The sequence below is a fragment of the Cucurbita moschata genome, unplaced genomic scaffold, assembly GCF_002738365.1.
Source record: "Cucurbita moschata cultivar Rifu unplaced genomic scaffold, Cmos_1.0 Cmo_Scf00096, whole genome shotgun sequence".
NCBI lineage: Eukaryota > Viridiplantae > Streptophyta > Magnoliopsida > Cucurbitales > Cucurbitaceae > Cucurbita > Cucurbita moschata.
The window spans coordinates 173,066-192,558 of NW_019268612.1; the positions used below are offsets into that span (position 1 = coordinate 173,066).

General features: G+C 35.3%; 2 protein-coding genes across 2 annotated transcripts in view; both read left to right on the top strand.

Moving 5' to 3' along the window:
• LOC111439566 (acetolactate synthase small subunit 2, chloroplastic-like) overlaps positions 1-7,618 on the top strand; it is an 11,292-nt gene extending 3,674 nt beyond the window's left edge. Inside the window, exons 5-12 of the mRNA XM_023077184.1 lie at positions 163-246; positions 3,535-3,690; positions 4,818-4,904; positions 5,239-5,343; positions 5,467-5,589; positions 6,022-6,174; positions 7,106-7,171; positions 7,253-7,618. Coding sequence (XP_022932952.1) covers positions 163-246; positions 3,535-3,690; positions 4,818-4,904; positions 5,239-5,343; positions 5,467-5,589; positions 6,022-6,174; positions 7,106-7,171; positions 7,253-7,336 — 858 coding nt within the window. The 3' untranslated portion in view covers positions 7,337-7,618. The remainder of the gene's footprint in view (positions 1-162; positions 247-3,534; positions 3,691-4,817; positions 4,905-5,238; positions 5,344-5,466; positions 5,590-6,021; positions 6,175-7,105; positions 7,172-7,252) is intronic.
• A 7,886-nt stretch (positions 7,619-15,504) lies between these two features.
• LOC111439556 (polygalacturonase-like) lies at positions 15,505-17,283 on the top strand. The gene is made up of 4 exons (XM_023077173.1): positions 15,505-15,974; positions 16,062-16,351; positions 16,607-16,835; positions 16,985-17,283. The coding sequence occupies exons 1-4, from the start codon at positions 15,549-15,551 to the stop codon at positions 17,207-17,209; spliced, it is 1,170 nt and encodes a 389-aa protein (XP_022932941.1). The 5' UTR covers positions 15,505-15,548; the 3' UTR covers positions 17,210-17,283.
• Positions 17,284-19,493: the final 2,210 nt, after the last annotated feature.

Below are 19,493 nucleotides of genomic sequence, written 5' to 3' on the forward strand. Positions count from 1 at the left end.
AAAAAAAAAAAAAAAAAAAAGAGAAGAAGAAAATGTAACTCTAGATATTCAAGTAGTTTTCTGCATTCTGCAGATATCAATTATATCCCAGTTTTGCTTTTCTTGCCCCCTTCCTTGAGGCCTCAGTATCTGTATTGCTTTAAGGCTATTTGTATCATGTAGGTAACTGGGGATCCGGGGAAGATGGTTGCTTTCCAAAGAAATTTAAGCAAATTTGGAATTAGAGAAATTGCTAGAACTGGAAAGGTCAGTAACTTGCTTAATCTTAAATCTTTTAAAATATTATTCTCTTTTCCCATTTTTGTATAATCTTGTTAAATTTTGCCTGCCAAGTATATAGTTTTTCTTTGACTTTGATGTATAAACCCTTTTCATGTTCTTTCGCAACATTATAGAGCTTCCAGATTTTCCCTACTACAAAAAGACTTATCAATTGAGTCCCACCGTCCACAATAATCCATAATAGTTTTTATGTGCAATGGATTTTTTTTCAATATTCTCGTCTTTGTGCTAAAAAGAACTTTGATCAAGCCTGAAGCTATGAAGGAAGGCTCCATAAACAACGGAAAAAACAAACAAAGTCACAAAGAACTCCTGACTAGAAAAGTAAGGAAGCGACAACACCCTAAAGAAAATTGAACAGTCCAAAGAATCCTGCCAAAAATACCAAAAAGAACTTGTTAAAGTATACATAATACATATACATATATATATATATATATATATATACATACTATAGATGTGAATATAGGAGCTCATTAGTTTTTACCTTTATTGTAATTTTACAATTCTTAGATCAGGGCTTCCATGTAGGCCCGTATAGATTAACTCTAATGTATAGAATGAGAATGAGAGTTCTCATATACCGTTGTAAAGCTCTTCAAACATGCTTTACACTAAATTTCATAGGCAAAAGGCCAATGAACAGAAAGTAATTTTAGGTCGAAAAAAGCTTAACTCATGAATAACTGAACCAAAAAGCATGAAAACTTTGCAGAGACGTCCATAATACTATTCCTAACACGTTTTCAAAATTTCACAGCATTTCAACGGGTGTACAAAAAGATGTTATTAAAGGGTTCTAGTATTTAAACTGACAAGGTGGTTACACCCATGTTTTATGACAAGTCATAAAGCTTTAAAGGTGTGCTACCACATTTAACGGTGCATGAGAGTTCCTAACAACTAAGGCAAATCCCTCAGTTTCAGACTTCCATGAGAACTAGATGTGCTACCTAATTTCAGTTTTTGATTTTTTCTTTTTTTTTAATGAACTTCTGAAAATGATAAATAAAATTTTCTCTAACCAACCCACATACAAAATCAAATTAATGCTATAGATGTATATCCTTAATTAAGTATGCCTTTTATCATTTTTATTATTTCTTAAGAAGCTGAAAAAGGTATATTCCATGAAAAAGATAGAGAATCTAGAAGAAAGCAATGGGCTACTACTGCTAGGATTTTTCTCTCTTAGTTGGATTGATGTTTTCACAAAGGTTTCCCTCCAACGACTGTCGAGACCGACTGAGGTTAAGTGTGCTCTAATGGATAAAATTGATGAAACTGACAAGCCGGTGGTAGGGTGGATGACCAGCGACTTAATAGGTCCTCTGGAATCCAATGAATAACAACGTTTAGGTGATTATTAAAAAGTGACCTTACGGAGTTGGTTCTCAAGGAACAAAGTATTTGGCTGTAAAATTTCAAACTCCAGTGGCTTAATGAGGGAGATGAAAGTTCCAAGCTGCTTGTGGTGAAGCAAGTCAAATCCTAGATGCAGTCTTAGTGGCCTCTGAAATAGTGGGTGATTGAGTCTTTGGTGCTCAAAAAAGGCATATTTTTTAAGCTAGATTATATGAAGGCTTATGGCAAAGCCGTCTGGTCCTATTTGGACTTTATCTTTGAAAGGAAAGGTATTGGAAGGAAGGGGAGGAGGTGGATGATGGCATATCTCCCTAAGGTGAATTTCTCCATTTTTTTAAGTGGCAGACCCCGGAGAAAAATTGTGGCAAAGAGAGGGTTGAGACAGGGGACTCTCTTTCCCCATTTTCCCACCCTGATGGGGGATACTCTTAGTAGACTGGTTAATTTTTGCTGTGAGGGGATAACTCTGAAGTGGATTGAATAGGAAAAGGAGGGTGATGGTTTACTATGTGGATGACACTACAATTTTCTGTCCAGTTGAGAGGAAATTTTTTAAAAATTGGTGGCTTATCATCACCCTTTTATTCGAGCACAATATGTTTTGAGCAGCCTAGTTTACCACTTCTCTTTATTAAGAGCCTCAGTGGGAGTTATCAAGATAAAGGAAAAGTTGGTGAGAGACATCTTCTGGGGAAATGGAGAGGGCTGCTCCACATCGCTGGTGGCAGCTGAGAGAAACATGGGTGTAACCACCTTGTCAGTTGGGGCAGAACTTTTCACTGAGATATGGAGGCCCTGCCTTGTTCCTCAAATGGTTGTGGCGGTTTATTTGTGAGGATAAAGCTCTTTGGATGTGAGTATTTATTGTATTGATCAACAAGGATGGTGCTGTCTTCCTCCCAAAGGCAAAGCTAAAGGTAGGCCTTGGTTTGGTTGACAAAGCAACAAATGGTGCTTATTTCCACTATATTTTTGAATTTTAAGGTGAATTACAGATTTTCTTGGCATTCGTTTGAAGCAAGATGAAACCATTATGAATTGTTGGAAGAATGAGGAAAACGATTGGGATCTTGGCTTTAGAAGGGGCCTCTTTGATTGGGAGCTTTCCATTTAGTTTCTTCCACGGCCAAGGGAGAATCCTTTGGGTTAATGCAGTGATGGCGCTTCTTTGGAGAAATAAAGGAACATTCCAAAAGAAGGCTGCTAGTTGCATTTAGTTTTGGGATTTAGTTAGAATTTTTGCTGGGTGTTCTCTCTCGAAGTCTTTTGTAATTATAATTTCTCTTATATCTTTGTTAGTTGGAGTCCTATCAATCCCCTGGCTTGGTTGGCATGTCTCATTTCCCACCTTTTTGTACTTTACCTTTGGATAATGAAAGTTATTTTTCTTATCGATTTTGTTTTTATAAACTTATGATTGGAGTTTAAAAAATAGTTCGAAGCTGTATAAATTCCGTAAAGAATAACATAAAATACAAATTTTAAAGTTCACCTAGAAACTTGATGTTCATTAAGAACTAGTATTATACTTTTACTCTAAATATCTATGAAGAACTGTTTAAAATTTTAATCTAAATTTGTATCAAGATTTTACTTTACTCGCCTATATTTTGCAAGTTCCAATTTTATTTCTTATGTATCATATATTTCAATCACGTTTGTATCAGTTGAAGAAAAAATATTTTGATGTCACATCACATTAGTAAACTATTAATGAACTATAACTACGTTCAATAGGAAATTAATTGAAAAATGTTATTATATTAGTGACAAATTGAAATTTTGGATATGTTCGGTTCAAAACTAATTGGTTGGATACAAAATTATATACTTGCAGTTTTTGATTTCATGAATTAGTAATATTTGAAAATCTTTTTCATCTTGTAGATTGCTTTGAGGAGAGAAAGGCTAGGTGCTTCTGCACCGTTTTGGCGATACTCTGCAGCTTCTTATCCAGATCTAGAAGAAAATATGCCTGTTAATGCTTCCATGGGAATCGAAAATAAAGCATTCAACGGTGAACTGAGTGAATCCAATTCATCAGTAAGGAGTTTTTCCGCATTCTGGTTTTTGTCCTGAATAGATATACCTCATTACATCTTTTATATTGAAACTATGATTGTATATCCTATAACAAGATTGATCTAATTCTAATTTTTTTTTCCAATTATGAATCTGGAACCACCTACCAGAGATATTTGATGTTTTATTAACATTTTCAAGATAGGTTATGTTAGTGGCTGGAAACATGTAGGGGCTTCTCTCATGATTTCCTTTTGTACACGTTACTTAGAACCACTTTTGGAAGATCTCATTGAATCTGTGTGGAAAGAGATATATTCTTGATAGTTCTTTTGTTGGAAGTTCTCCCTAGTAGTTGTTTATACCCTATTGTCGAAGGTGTCAAAAAAATCCTTCGAATGCCTCTTATCTCCTAATTGGTATTTGGGCACAGAAGATAAACGATCAAATTTTTTTGCACGGCCTTCTCACTCAACATGCTTATGGTCTCCTTTTTCTAATGATGCTTTACCAAAAATTTTGTAGACACCACGTAGCAAGTTTTCCGTGGTCATCTCTGAAAGAAGTTGAGGAGTATGTGGACAAAATTCCTTGAAAACAATAAGCTGGAAAGTTGGATTGTACAGAAACAGTAGAATGTTTCAGGGGCTGAGGGAATCGAATTGTGATAATTGGAAACTCATGTGTTTCATTGGTGGCTCTACTTGGAGCTCTTCATATCACATTGTATAGTTACGGTGTGGCTATTACTATTGAGATTTATTGAAGGAATAAAAATTGCTGGTACAGTGTTGGTAACTAATGAGTTATAGCGTATTGTAAAAGTGTGAATAAATGTGGTACCTAAATAAAATAGTTCTCGACAAAGTGGATGATAAAGTAGACTATATGCATATATTGGGTTTCACAAATGTTACACATGTATCATTTTGTTTAAAAAGTATTTGACGCATGTCTATTGTCTTTAACGAATGTTTGACACTTGTCGAACAAATGTTAGAGTGTTGAGTGGGGAAAAAAAGAAAAAAGAAAAAAGAACAGGAAAGAAAGAAAAATAAATTTTTTAACAGATTGCTATGTTGTTCTCTGTATGTCTATTACAGATACAAGCAAGTAAACTTCTAGTAATGTTTTCTTTCTCTATGAAGGGAGATGTATATCCCGTGGAGCAGTCAGATGAGTTTACTATCAAACCAGTTCTTGATGCTCACTGGGGAGTACTCAATGACGAAGATGTAAGAAAAATTTGATACCTTCGATGCTTCAAAATTATCACTATTTTTATGGTTCTTAATGTCGGGTAGTGGTAGTTACATTATTTACTGCATAATTACTAATTTGGTAGAGTGCTGGATCGTATTTTGCCTTTTCATAGCATAATTTAAGGCTCCTGCTTTTCTATTCGAAACCATTATGGGCATTATAGGGAAATTATATGTTGTCATAGTTTGAGTAATGCTCCTGTATCTGTTTGCCACAACTACGTGGCTAGTTTATTCGTGTTCTATACGTTGAAAATTGAAGTGTTTGTTCATTTTACTGGAATCATTTTACTACGAAAAATTGCAGATGGATGGTCTTCGTTCACATACATTATCTATGCTAGTAAATGATGCTCCAGGTGTTCTTTATATTATCACTGGACTTTTCGCAAGAAGGGGGTATAATATTCAGGTATGTTTAAAATCTCATGTACTGAATCGTATCGATGTTTTGAGAACAACAGAATTATATTTCTTTTGATATTTCCTATTAGAGTTTTTTTTTAATCGAATCTAATGAATCCCTTGCTATCAGAGTTTAGCTGTTGGTCATGCAGAAGTTGAGGGTATTTCACGCATAACAACTGTTGTTCCAGGCACGGATGAATCAATCTACAAGTTGGTTCAACAACTTTATAGGCTGGTTGAGGTTCATGAGGTGAATATCATAAGCTTTTTCCCCCAAAGTTCATCTTCAAATGCACGGTTGTATCATATTTTCCACATAACCGCAAATTTCTTCACGTGGTATTTGAGAATACTGACTTTATACGCTGCATTGATCCATGATTGGAACGATCTTGAGCTTTGGAGATGTTCTAATGTTCCATCTTTTCTTCTCTTCCAATTATAAGAGTTTTAAACTTTTGTTTTTTGCCTTGCTTTTAAGAAACTGTCCTTGGACAAATTGTCTTCAAGGTTAGTGATCTTATCAGAACGCCCTAAATAAGAGTATGCACTCGATTCTTCTAATAAGCGAGAACATCTTTTCTTTTTCATTTTGGCAACAAGGGAGTAATTTTGAAATGCATTGTTTGGGCGGTCCACCAACAAAGGGTCTAAATCCAATCGGTCTTGGTTATTCCTCTAGGTACGGGATCTGACCCACATTCCATTTTCGGAGCGGGAGCTGATGCTGATTAAAATTGCTGCAAATCCCTCTGCTAGACGTGATGTGCTTGATATTGCTCAAATATTTAGGGCCAAGGCAGTGGATGTCTCTGACCATACCGTAACACTTGAGGTACATAATTCTGAAACTGATATATTCTGCTGCGTTTTTATTTTTGATAAAAATTCTGTTTTACTGGTAGTTAACTTATTGAGTCAATTAGTTTTAATTTTGAACTTCCACCATCCAATTTAGGGATAAAATTTATACATTTAGTAAATTGCGAGGCTATGTTTGCTAACGATTTTGTTTTTAGTTTTTGTGTCGTGAAATTTGAACTGTTTTCTCCCAATTTTCTTACTAAACACGATTTCATTTTTAGTTTTTTGTGTTGTGAAATTTAATTATTTTCTCCCAATTTTCATACTATAGTTATTGCTTTTCTTAAAGTATTATTTGGATTCCTAGTAAACTTTAAAAACAAAAACAGATTTTTGAAAACTATCTTTTATTTTTTTTAGTTTCAAAACAACTGAACAAATTTCCTAGGACGGCTATAACTCGCATGATATAGGCCACGGTAAAAAGTAGATAATAAATAAAAAAATCTTGAGTAGAAGTTGTGTTTATAAGCGTAATTTTCAAAAACAAAAAAATCAAATACTTATCGAATAGGGCTTTGATATTTTACTAGTTTTCTTGCTACGTCGGATTTGATATTTTACTAGTTTTCTTGCCAACCAAGTATAGTAACGTCACTCTTGTCCCGTGAAACTAGTCGATATATACTAGTTGGTCCATTGACTTATAGTTAAGGATATATTAAGAGAAAACCTAATCCCCACAAAAAATCACATCGGTTAAGAAATAGACTACTCATTTCATGTATAGTTAAGGATACACCAGAATAGTCGTGTAGCCAAAACAACATCAAGAACATTATTAGTTTCTCCATGTATTTTAGTTCATATTTCAAGGAGGTCAAATTTGATTCAATAAATTGAATAGTGTGTCATATAGAGCAACAATTTGTAGTGATGAATTTACTTGATACTCATTTCAGCTTACAGGAGATTTGCATAAGATGGTCGCACTCCAGAGGTTGTTAGAGCCTTATGGCATTTGTGAGGTTTGTACAGAATATCTGAATAAACTCCCTTTTCCCTCCTATTTGAGTTCGTAATAGATGATCTTGGGGTGTTCGTTACAGGTAGCGAGAACCGGACGTATAGCATTGGTGCGTGAGTCGGGAGTAGACTCGAAACATCTTCGTGGATACTCGTTTCCTCTGTAAATTGAGGCATGAGGGGCACGAAACATCGCGGTCTTACACGACAAATGTTATCGTGGATGGTATGGATGATGCCAGAATATGTAAGAATGGTACCAACAAGAAAAAGAAAAGAACTTTTCTGCACTGTGTTTATGAAGAATACTCAGATGCCCTGGGAGATGACTGAAATGTTTTTTTTTTTTTTTTTAAATCTAGGGGCAAATTAAAGAGAACTAGTTCTAACATTTTGTTTGTTAAATTTTTAATAATCTAAGATGGATATTGCTCTATTCTTTGTTTCAATTTGTTAATTAACATAATTTTTCATACTTAATTATTGATGTTTACTCTTGGGCTGTTTCATCTCTTAATGAATTATCAACTAAAATTTATGTTCAAATGTCTTATAAATTGTAAGGATTAGAAAAAAAAAAAAAAACAGTTGCTGAGTCTGGGAATTTTGGCGAGGCGTTGGAATTCTCGGGTGACTCACCAAAAGACACCGAATAAATACGAATAATTTTTAAACGTTTCCCATGCACGACTACTTGTCATAAGCTCACGTAGATAAGCTCACGTAGAAGAAAAGGAAAGGTGAAATATAGAAAGAAATTGATGGAATATGAATGGTTTATCTTGTTGGACATAATCGCCGGTGAGACGGAAACTCCTTTCCTTTAGGTGTATGTAGGTAGTGCAGCACCATGGAAGAGAGGACTAACGAGCCATGAAACACTTTGATGCACACAAGTACTTACCACCAAAACGGTGTTGTAGCTTTGCCGGCCAAGAGGATGAACTGGTTGCTAGAACAACCTTGAATGTACACATGTAAACACTCATGAAATTGTATGTGTATGCATTTAACTCGTCGAATATTTTTTTGAAATACTCAAGTCACGTGTTACTTCTATAGTTTGTCAGATGGCATCGCAACTCAAGACCATGACACATGCATAGAGTAGTCACATTTATTTTTCCTAGACGTAGGCTAGAATAGAATCTAATCGTTCATTTATTTTATTTAGTCCATTGTTGTGTCGTTTTAAAGATGCTTTCAAACACGCAAGTCCATAACATTGTTTTAAGATGAAAGTTATGATTTATGAAAGTGTAAATGAGATAATTCCAAGTTCAACGTTCATTATATGTATACAGTAATGACCTTAGATTAAATAAAAAATTTAGGGTGGTTACAAAAATTTTGGATATATGTGAAAGATTGATCTGTCTTCAAATTTTTTATTTTTGATAAATGATTAAAAAAAGCTTTTGTGATGATTAAAAATGACATTAAATCAATAAGACACCTCGAAAAGGATGTCGGTCGTGTTGGGGAAATTCATGGAGGACACTATCCAAACAGCTTTCTTAGCTAAATAATTAGCCACACAATTATACTCTCCCGGCATAGAATAAGAGAACACGATCGCCACAACCAGCACTCGAATGAACATGTTGGGAAAATTTCGTCAAACACATAAACAACTAAGCTGAGGTATAGATATCTCGCTCTCTTTGAGGATATTCATATCTTATATGGATTAATATGTATTCAACTTTGTGTAGCTCATGTTGGATGATGAAAGTTCCACGTTAACTAATTTAGGGAATGATCATGAGTTTATAATCAAGGAATAATCTCTCTATTAGTTTGAGGCTTCTTGGAGAAGCCTGAAGTAAAGTCATGAGAGCTTATGCTCAAAGTGGATAATATCATACAATTGTGGAGAGTCGTGTTCATCTAACATGGTATCAGAGCCATGCCTTAAACTTAGTCGTGCCAATAGATTGAAGGCATAGTAAAAAATGACTAAGACTCCAAAGGAGTTAGCCTCGATTAAGGGGAGGCGTACTTTGTTCGAGGGGAGGTGTTGGATGACGAAAGTCCCACATCGACAAGTTGGTTCAAAAACGGTTGAGCAATACAAAATTGTCCTTATTTTCGCATCCAATCATTGGATTGTGTTAGAATTTGACATCTTCGAGAAGACTTGAAGTTATTTAGATCCCATGGTGACATTAAAAACCAAGGTCGCAGCACCCTCATCTAAGTAAATATTTACGACGATTATTCCAGAAAAGTTTAAAATAAAAAAGAGAAAATCTGGAACAATCAATGACGGTGCAAGCTTCAGTGATGAGGATTCCTAAAACTCGAGTGTGAAGCTTTTGGATTATAAGTTTTTTCTTCTTGGATTTCTTTTAAATTTGAGGGTTAGGGTTAATCATTTTCCCTTCTACCAACTCAACATGCTCCATATGAGATTTTCAACAAGTTTTAGGAAGGATTTGAGAGTTGAAAGTGTCCCAAACGTATCCCCCAATTCCACCTCCATTAATGGTCGAGTTCCAAAGCTTGAAAATGCACTCTCCAAAGTGGTTGGGATTCAAACATCGATCCGAGGTGAGAATTGTTTCCTAGACTTTGTGATTTGGTGATATTTGAGTTTCATAAAATTTTAAAATTGATATCGAAGTAACGGATACATATGGTATCGAACCAACGAAATCTAAACTCAGCTCAAGCAAACAACAATCCTATCTTTTTCTGTTATTTTATCACTTTTTAACTTCATTGCAACAATCCTATCTTTCTACTGAAATAGAGTCACTACTATATGCATGTCCTGATCTTTTTATGCCGAAACATTTATTTCAAATAATTCATAAAATGATGTCATGGACTTAAATGTTCGCATTAAAAGCCTTAAATCAAAACAACAAAAAATAATCAATACGAAATAGAAATAAAATAAAGAAAAGATTAAAATGATGCACTGATCTAACCTAAGAGCTACAAAATAAAAAAAGATGCAACTATCCTATCACAAGTTCCATGATCTTCAATATGATGTCATCATCATCCGTACAAGAGTGTCTTGTCTTTACCTGAAATATAAGAATAACGCAAGACTTGAGTATTTTAAGAAATACTCAGTAGGTGACCTCACTATTGGGGTTAGGGAATGCAAACATACACAGAACGATGAGACCTATCATTTACAACCGTTTTCTGTTAGGCGGCTTTTCAGTCTGGGCAAATTGGATGTGTGGTACATCTCTACACACGACCCACATGTGTGAGCGTGGGTCCACCAGGCATCTTCGCACACTCCTGGACCTGCTGGTCGGGCTAACATTTGCTAGATTGTTGCCAGACACTTGTAGGGAATAGCGACCGTGGTAGCATCATGGTAAACATGATAATCATTTTAGTCTTATGGTGTACACGTCCGTACTCATCATAAAGAGAAGTATTCTAATGCATGTAAAAATACAATTATGCATAAGGTCCCCACACTTTCCATCATGGCGTAATAAATAATGCAAGACACTCCCCATTCTTTCATCACATATTAAACTCGGTAATATGCGTACATAACCTTTTATAAAATCATTTCATATATAACATAACTTTTGTAGATTTTCTTATTTCAAAACAGATCATTGCACATCATAGAATATCATGGCCTAATATAACACATCTTAATACATCATTGCATCTCATAACATAACATAACTTATCGTAACAAAACATGACATCTCACATCACATCACATCACATCACATCACATATTAAAGCATATCACACATATGACACGTGTCATCATACATAATAAATTCTTCCAACCAAACCAATAGTAGAGGCAATTACTTAGTTGGCCTAGGTTAAAGCTACTACTACCTCTTGATGGCTTAAATTGCTCTATGAAATTTAATTCTACCTATGTAGTTCCATAATTCTACGGTGGGAATTCGGTCACTTAATTTTGCATAAAAATAATTTAAACTTCCTTTAAATAATTTAAACTAGCTAAAAATAGTCATACTAAATAATTTAAACATGATTCCAAATAATTTAGGTAGTCATACTCACTTTAAACGCTTTCTAAGAGTTGAAACTAACTAATAGGAAAGGGTCTGAGCGTATCAAACACGAGCCAAATCACCCAAAATGTCGACTTGGAATCGTAATTTAAACTTATCTCTAAATAATTTAAACGAAGTATCCAAATAATTTAGGTAATCATACTAACTTTAAATGCTTTCATAGAGTTGAAAATAATAGGAAAGGGTCCAAGCGTATCAAATCCAAGCCAAATCACTCGAATGCTGACTTGGAATCGTTCGTTAGGATCGCACAACAACGCACACACTTGATCAAGATGAACATAAAGAATAGTAGAGGGAAAATTCAATGAGGAATATTGGCTAAAGGTTTTATTGATGACTTTACGCATGTACACCAATAGAGAATACAGAGAAAGAAGAAAGTACATTGTAAGAGTACTGCCTAATGGTAAATTGATGGTTTCTGTTTACTAAATATAACTTTAACAGATTTAGCCTCGATATATCCTACCAAATACATCTTTACCAAATTTATACGAAATATCTACCATATATATATTTAACAGATCTTTATTATAAATAGGCATTAAACTCCATATCCAAACAATCTCACACGTACATTGATCCAGTCAACCAAGAATTTCATTCTCAATCTACACCATACCAATTGAGGCTTTGCACAACCTCAACTTTCGAACATCATCACAACATGTTTGCTGAATTCTTTGCACACCCTCTATCTCCTCCAAACACATCACCATCTTCCACTAACTTCCAAGTGAAATGGTATCGTCGCCTTCTGTGTTTTGTCTTTAAATGATAGACCGGGTTCCTCACCAACTGCATGACAATCTAAAGATACCTGAAGAATCTTCTCGCGCTGCTTTTTGCCTAATTCTTCTAAATAGTCTGTCATCCATATCATCTCCTTTCTAGCTTTAGCTATTGCAACGTACTCAGCCTCAACAGATAAAAGAGCAACGCATTTCTGAAGCCTAGACATTCCATCATCCATGACTGTCTACCACTTGGTTGTATCCTCCAACTGTAGGGCTTCATCAAGGGGCTCTAGTTCCCCTTCATCAGTCACCAACCGATCGAGAAGGTACATACCTATCTGGTACTCTAATAGCTCTGGATGATCTTTTTAACACCTGCTCAGGTGTCACTTGCTCCGCTTCTGGTTCCTCAGCAACAATCTCAGGGGTTTCTCGAGTATCTGCTGCAACATCACTAGGTGAATCTTTCAGCAACTCAACCTTAACTCTCACTTACTTCGTTGTCTCGGAACCTTTCTTTAATTCTCTGACAGTCTTTGTGAAACTAATTCGTTTCTGTTTGCTCATAACGCAATTCTCACAAGGACTCATATCAACAGATTTCAGACCTTCCAAAACTTCTTTTGGAGCTAGCATCTTCATTTCTTTAACGCTCATATGTCTAAGTCTATTATGCCATAGACTTGAATTTGAAGCCCTCTCAACAACAACAGTTATTTTTGTACACCCTGCAGTGGTGTATAAGGTTCTAGAGTTTGTGCCACATGCTATCACCATAGCACTCTTCACAATCTTCCACGAACTCTTCCCAAACTCTGTTGCATAACTTGTGTTATCCAACTAATCAATAGAGATTAGATTCTTCTTGAGGCCATAAATATATCTAACATCCTTTAATATCCACTTATTTCCTGCCGGAGCTTTTATGCATACATCCCCTTTTCCTTCAATCTCTAAATTTTTGTTGTCAGCAAGATATAGCTTCTCGAAACTTTCAGACTTGAAATTTCGAAAGAGCTCTATGTCTGGAGATGAATGAAAAGATACACCTTAATCCAAAATCCAGAATTCAATCGAACTGCCCACCCTAAGGATTAGAGCATCCCCAATGTCTTCTGCTGAATGTATAGAATCATCGTCATCCTCTAATTTGTGATTCTGCTTCCTTTTTGTACAATCTGCCCAAAACTCACCCTTTTCTCCACAACTCTAGCACTTTACGTTTGATTTGTTTGAAGATTTTCTCCGATTTTTTAATTTTGATTGACCTTTGCTTGGGCCATTCGATTTACTTCTTCCCCTTTGGTCAACACTCAAAGCACCACTAGATGAATCCCCAATTTCTTGTTTGCAAATACTTTCGTTGAGAACTACATCTCGGATTTCATCAAACTTTCATTTCTCAAATCCTCAGGAACTGCTAATCGTGGCAACAGTATCCCACGACTCGAGTAAAGATGACATCAAAATCAGTCCCTTAATTTTATCTTCGAAATTAATTTCCACCGAACTCAGTTGACTTATAATCATATTGAATTTGTTTATATGATTAGCAACAGATCCATCTTCAGACATTTGTAGATTGAACAGCCTCCGCATCAAATATACCTTGTTCATAGCTGACAGTTTTTCGTACCTATTTGACAACACCTTCAATAGATCTGACGTTGTCTTCTCCTTGATGATGTTAAACGCCACGTTTCTGGATAGCTTCAACTAGATCAACCTTAAGGCTTGTCGATCTTTGAGCTTCCACTGCTTCGTGGTCATAGTATCTGGCTTCACTCCCAACAGAGGTTCGTGAAGACCTTTCTGGTACAAACAATCTTCAATGTGCATCTTCCAGAAACCGAAATTGGATCCATCAAACTTTTCAATTCCAATATTTGAACTTTCCATCTTCACAGATCGTGGTGAATTTTGTCTCGCTCTGATATCAGTTGCTAGGATCGCACAACAACGCAGACACTCGATCAAAATGAACACCAAGAACAGGAGAGATATTGACTGCAGGTGTGAACACCAAGAACAGGAGAGATATTGACTACAGGTGTTATTGATGACTTCAGGTATGTACACCACCAAGAGAGAGTACAGAGAAGGAAGAAAATACATTTTGAGACTACTGTCTAATGAGTTATATATATGGTTTCCATTTACTAAATATAGCTTTAACAAATTTAGTAGCCTAGAAGATATAATCTACCAAATCTTTACGAAATATCTTTATTATATATCTCTTTACGAAATATCTACCGTATATATCTCTCCCATTTAAACTTGTCTCCAAATAATTTAAACATAGTCATACTAACCTTAAATTCTTCCAAAGAGTTGAAATTAGTAGCAAAGGGTAGGAGCATATCAAACCCAAACCAAATTAGTCATTTAAACTTGTCTCCAAATAATTTAAACATAGTCATACTAATCTTAAATGCTTCCGAAGAGTTGAAATTAGTAGGAAAGGGTACGAAAATTAGTAAGTCATACTAATCTTAAATGCTTCCGAAGAGTTGAAATTAGTAGGAAGGGGTACGAAAATTAGTAAGAAAGGGTACGAGCGAAGAGTCGTCAGAGTTGAAACTAGTAGGAAAGGGTAAGAATGTGAAGTCGTCAGAACTAGCTTCGAACTGCTAAAGTGGAACCAAGGAAAACAATTGTTGTAACTTGGAAAACCACTAGACCTCCTTTTGTTATAAAATCCACCTCCCACTTCCTCAACCTAATAGATTTTAGACAACTTTCATTTTCTTTTCTTTTCTTTTTTATATTTTTATTTTTATTTTGGGTTAGTTAAATGTTTACCGTATAAATTCAATAAAAAAAACTTACCTTAAATCAAAATTTAAATTTCGTGTTCAAAAGATAAATCATGTTAATATAAATTGGCACACAGATTATTTTGGACTTAGCTGTCCAAAAACGTAAACATGTAAAAGTAGTAAAAAATTCTTATATGGTAAGATGTTGAGAACTTATTTCAAAACTTAATACATAACACAAAAAAGGAAACACAACAATGAACGATAATAAAAAATGTGGGTTACTTCGAGAAGTTCATTAATTTCGTATTCATTTTGTTTGGAATCTCTAACGTTGAATATATATTGTCTTTTTTTTAGAAACAATTCTTAGGAAAATTAGGGTTTTTGTCCTTGTGATCTCCTCTGTTCCTTTGGAACGTTTTTTCTTCGTTCAATAATCATAAAATGGAGAGATCGAACAATCGATCATTAAAATGGTAATTAATATTCTATCTACTAATTAGACGTATATTCACAAATGTTAGCACTTCACTATATAAAATATAGATATTGTGACATAACGATGGTTACAAATAAAAATACAGAAATAGAACAAGAAAAAGTAACACTCAAGATTGGTCATCTCAAATTAGGAAAGTGTCAAATAAATTAAAATCTCTGGATGTTGCCTAAATTGAGTCCTAAAATGGTAATTATGATTCTCTAAATGATTTTAACATGCAAACAAAAATTAGCCTATAAATATCACTCCACATCTCGTCCATTTTCCTATCACTTACTTCCATTTCTTGTTGAACTTATTACAAATACTTGAATAATTTAGCTTTTTTTGAAATGTTAAAGTTTCTTATTTTCCTTCGGCTTTTGTTTTTGAACCATGCCTTGGCTAATGGATTAACATTTGATATTGTTAGTCTTGGAGCTAAGCCCGATGGGAAGACCGACGCCTCGTTTGCGCTTCAAACGGCATGGACCAAGGCCTGTGGCTCATCAACACCAGCAACTATTTACGTTCCCAATGGCACATTCTACGTTAAAAGTGGTAGTTTTAATGGGCCTTGTAAGAACAATGCTATTACTATTAGCATCAATGGTACTCTTGTGGCTTCTTCAGACATGACAGTTCTAGCTGATACTAAAGCTTGGATTTGGTTTAAAAACGTAAATGGGCTTTCCATTTCTGGCGGTGTTCTTGATGGACAAGGAACGGACTTATGGAACTGTAAACGCTCAAAGGAGAGTTGTCCCGATGGAGTCACGGTATGCAAAATTTAAGTTGGCTAGATATTACAAAATCTGAAAATTTTCTTTAGGTGAAAGTTTGTTTGGGTTGTTTTGAATTTGCAGAATCTTCAACTCTCAAATGTACAAAACGTAATCATTAGTGGATTGTCTTCGGTTAATAGTCAAATGTACAACTTTGTGGTAAATGATTGCCAAAACGTGAAAATGCAAGGAATTAAAGTCTCTGACCCTGGCAATAGTCCGAACACAGACGGCATCCATGTAGTACAATCATCAGACGTGACCATTCTTAACTCAAACATCGCCACAGGTGATGACTGCATCTCAATCGCCTCAGGGGCCTCTAACTTGTGGATAGAAGGTATTACATGTGGACCTGGACATGGAATCAGGTAGGTAAAGATAGATGCCAACCAACAACATATTTAGAAGTGATTTCCATGGTACGAAAAATTGGTTTGAAAGTATAAATCCAAATAATAAAATGGATTTTAAATGAAAAGAGACACGTTTTAGAGCTATTTTATATATGAGAAAAGTTATTATCCGTTTCACAATTACCTACCGATCAATATAATACATTACATTAGAACGAAGAAACAAAACCTAATGAAAAAATGTGGTATTTTGTTGAATGTGTTTTGCAGCATTGGAAGCTTGGGGAAGGAGGTGGAAGAGAACGGAGTGAAAAATGTGACGGTTACATCATCTACTTTGACAGGGACTCAGAATGGAGTGAGGATTAAGACTTGGGGACGACCAAGCAGCGGGTTTGCTAGAGATATTTATTTCAAGCACATTATTATAAATAATGTGAGCAACCCTATTGTAATTGATCAAAATTACTGTCCGCATAAACAAAATTGCCCTAGTCAGGTATATTTAATTTTAAATTTAATGAACAAAATATCGTTCCATAAGTAATTGATTTATTTTATTCTTTACATGCATTTACTCATTTTATAGTTACTTTGAGAAGGTTTTATATCATTCTATATTTTGATTGTTCTTCTTTGCATGAATAGGGTTCGGGAGTTAAAGTCAGTGAAGTAACATACGAAGACATCACGGGAACATCAGCCACTGAAATAGCAATAAACTTTGATTGTAGCCCAACAAATCCTTGCACTCGACTAAGCTTGAAAGATATTAATCTGACTTATGGTAATCAAATTGCTCAAGCTTCATGCAAAAACGCCCAAGGAACTGCCTCTGATGTGGTTAAACCTCCTAGTTGTCTAGTTGCTTAGTATAGAGAAATCTAAATATGGTATTGGCGTATTGGGCAGTGTATCACAGTTCCGTTCCTTAATAATATTGTGATAATTGGTGTTCTATCTTTTTCCTAAGTATACTTTATTGCCATGAATGTAATCACCCAAGTTTTGATAGATAATCTATCCATATTAAAAATAAAAATCAAAGGTCAATGCAACTAAGCATTAAAAGGCTTAAGAGAATAAAAACCTAAAAAATTCAAAGGAATTGATTTTGCCCATTAAATTGTAACACTCGAGTTCTGACCAGAATTAATTTTTCGATTTTCTTTTAAATTTTAAATTCTTTGAATTTTATTGAGGTTTGGAGGCCGATGGATCAACCCATGGATCGTAATGTTGTTTACACACCCACTATCCGTAATAGATTCCGTAAAGGGTTTAGCATGGACACAGAAAGATCCAATGTCTTGATAGAACTCGGATGGACGAATGTTTGAGATGTCCCGACGAAATGAATCACACGGGGTCAGTTCCGATTGATATGTTTGAGTAAGCTAAGATGGTCAAGCTATCCCGAGACATGGGACAACATCATGATACATAAACCACTCAATTGGAAACAAAGATGATTTGAGATGCAATGTTGCATATGAGAGACCTTAGCCTCGAATAGAGGCAAGGTCAAGCCGGATGACTTAGTTGGATTGCAGAAGATTGAACATGCACATATAGACGGTGTGTGTTGCCGAACAAACTTGGATTCCCCACAAATTATGTTCAGTTGACAAAGACAACCCTCGCCTTAGGTTCGATGAAGCCACAAAAGTAGGCAAAAAATTAATATAGGACTTGGGTCTCCTCAAGACTTGTCGTGAGCGTGTCAAGATCACAACGCTTAAGGTTGAAAATGTGCAACCGTGACAATTATTTGGGCGCTTGATGTTTTGTCCCATTTGCAGCCATATTAGTTAATTTTTCTCCAATTTCATCGCACACTTACCTTAATGTCAACAGCCCATAGTTTCTAATTAGCTTGAATCACTAACTTGGTTGTTTTAGAAAAGTAGCCTTCCGATGTTTATTTTTCAAGTTTTTTTTATTCTGTGATGTTTTTTCTCAAAATTTTTTATATTTTGGACTATTTCTCTGATTTTTGAATTTTTAATGTGCAACTATAAGGTCATTGTAGATGTGTTTATTGGTGGTTCATGCAAATGGTTAGACCATGTGGTTTTGTATTATTTGAGTTTAACCCATAAATTTTTGAATTGACATCGAAATACCCATTGTGTTTGGAGCCGAATCATCGAAATCTGAATTGGGCTCAAATGAACTTAACCTATAAGTAAACATCAGGTTCCACAACCTAACAATTCCCCCGCGAGATTGGTCCAATCAATCTAAAATTCATTCTCAAAAGATCCTCCCATCATCAATATCTTCACCGCGCCACAACATTTATAGAAGCTATAGATAAGATTAGTCAATGCTTTGTACAACCTCAATTTTCCAACATCAACACATTTTGTCAACATTTACGTTGGATGCACTGTCTATCTTCCCAAAACACATATCACCTTCTTCTACTGACCTACAAATGAATGATATCGCCTTCTAATATTTTTTATCTGTGAATTATAAATTGGGTTCTTCACCAATTGTATGGCACTTGACTTGTCTCGACTCTCACTTGGTCGGTTGGCGTCACTTCCGTGTCACCGCCTTATCTGTCTGCATATGGGAGGCACAATCTACTATATTCATAGTATGGTTGCGACACTCTCTCTCACTTAAACTAATCATCGTCCTCGATTACTTTCTCAGGAACATAATCACATTATGAAGATGACGAAGTAAAAAGTTTGCTGAAGTGTACTTCCAACAAGTGGATGGACTCCACTAAAAGAGTTTAGTAAGAGATGTGGACGAGGAAATGTTGTGGTTAATCTGTGCAAGTCAAGAATAATTCTGTTGAGACCAAGATGGCAACGTATGGGGTGTGCTTCCCCTAGCTTAAGCGAGGATATACCGATGCTAATTTTACCATAGTTGGTAGATCCATGCACGCGTGCGTGAGTCATGTGTAGTGTTTGCCTGGATTGGAAAATAGAGTTAAAAGGCTATGAAATGTTTTTATGAAAAGATACGTCCCAACATGATTACTTGTGATGCATTTTCCAACCTCAACAATAGTCACTTCTTGAGTATTGTTAATTACGCAAGTCACGTGCTACTTCTTTTTCAGGTAAAGGTAAGATACCTCTATACAGATGACGTGTTATTTCATTAAATTGCTAGGGTAAAGGTATGAAGA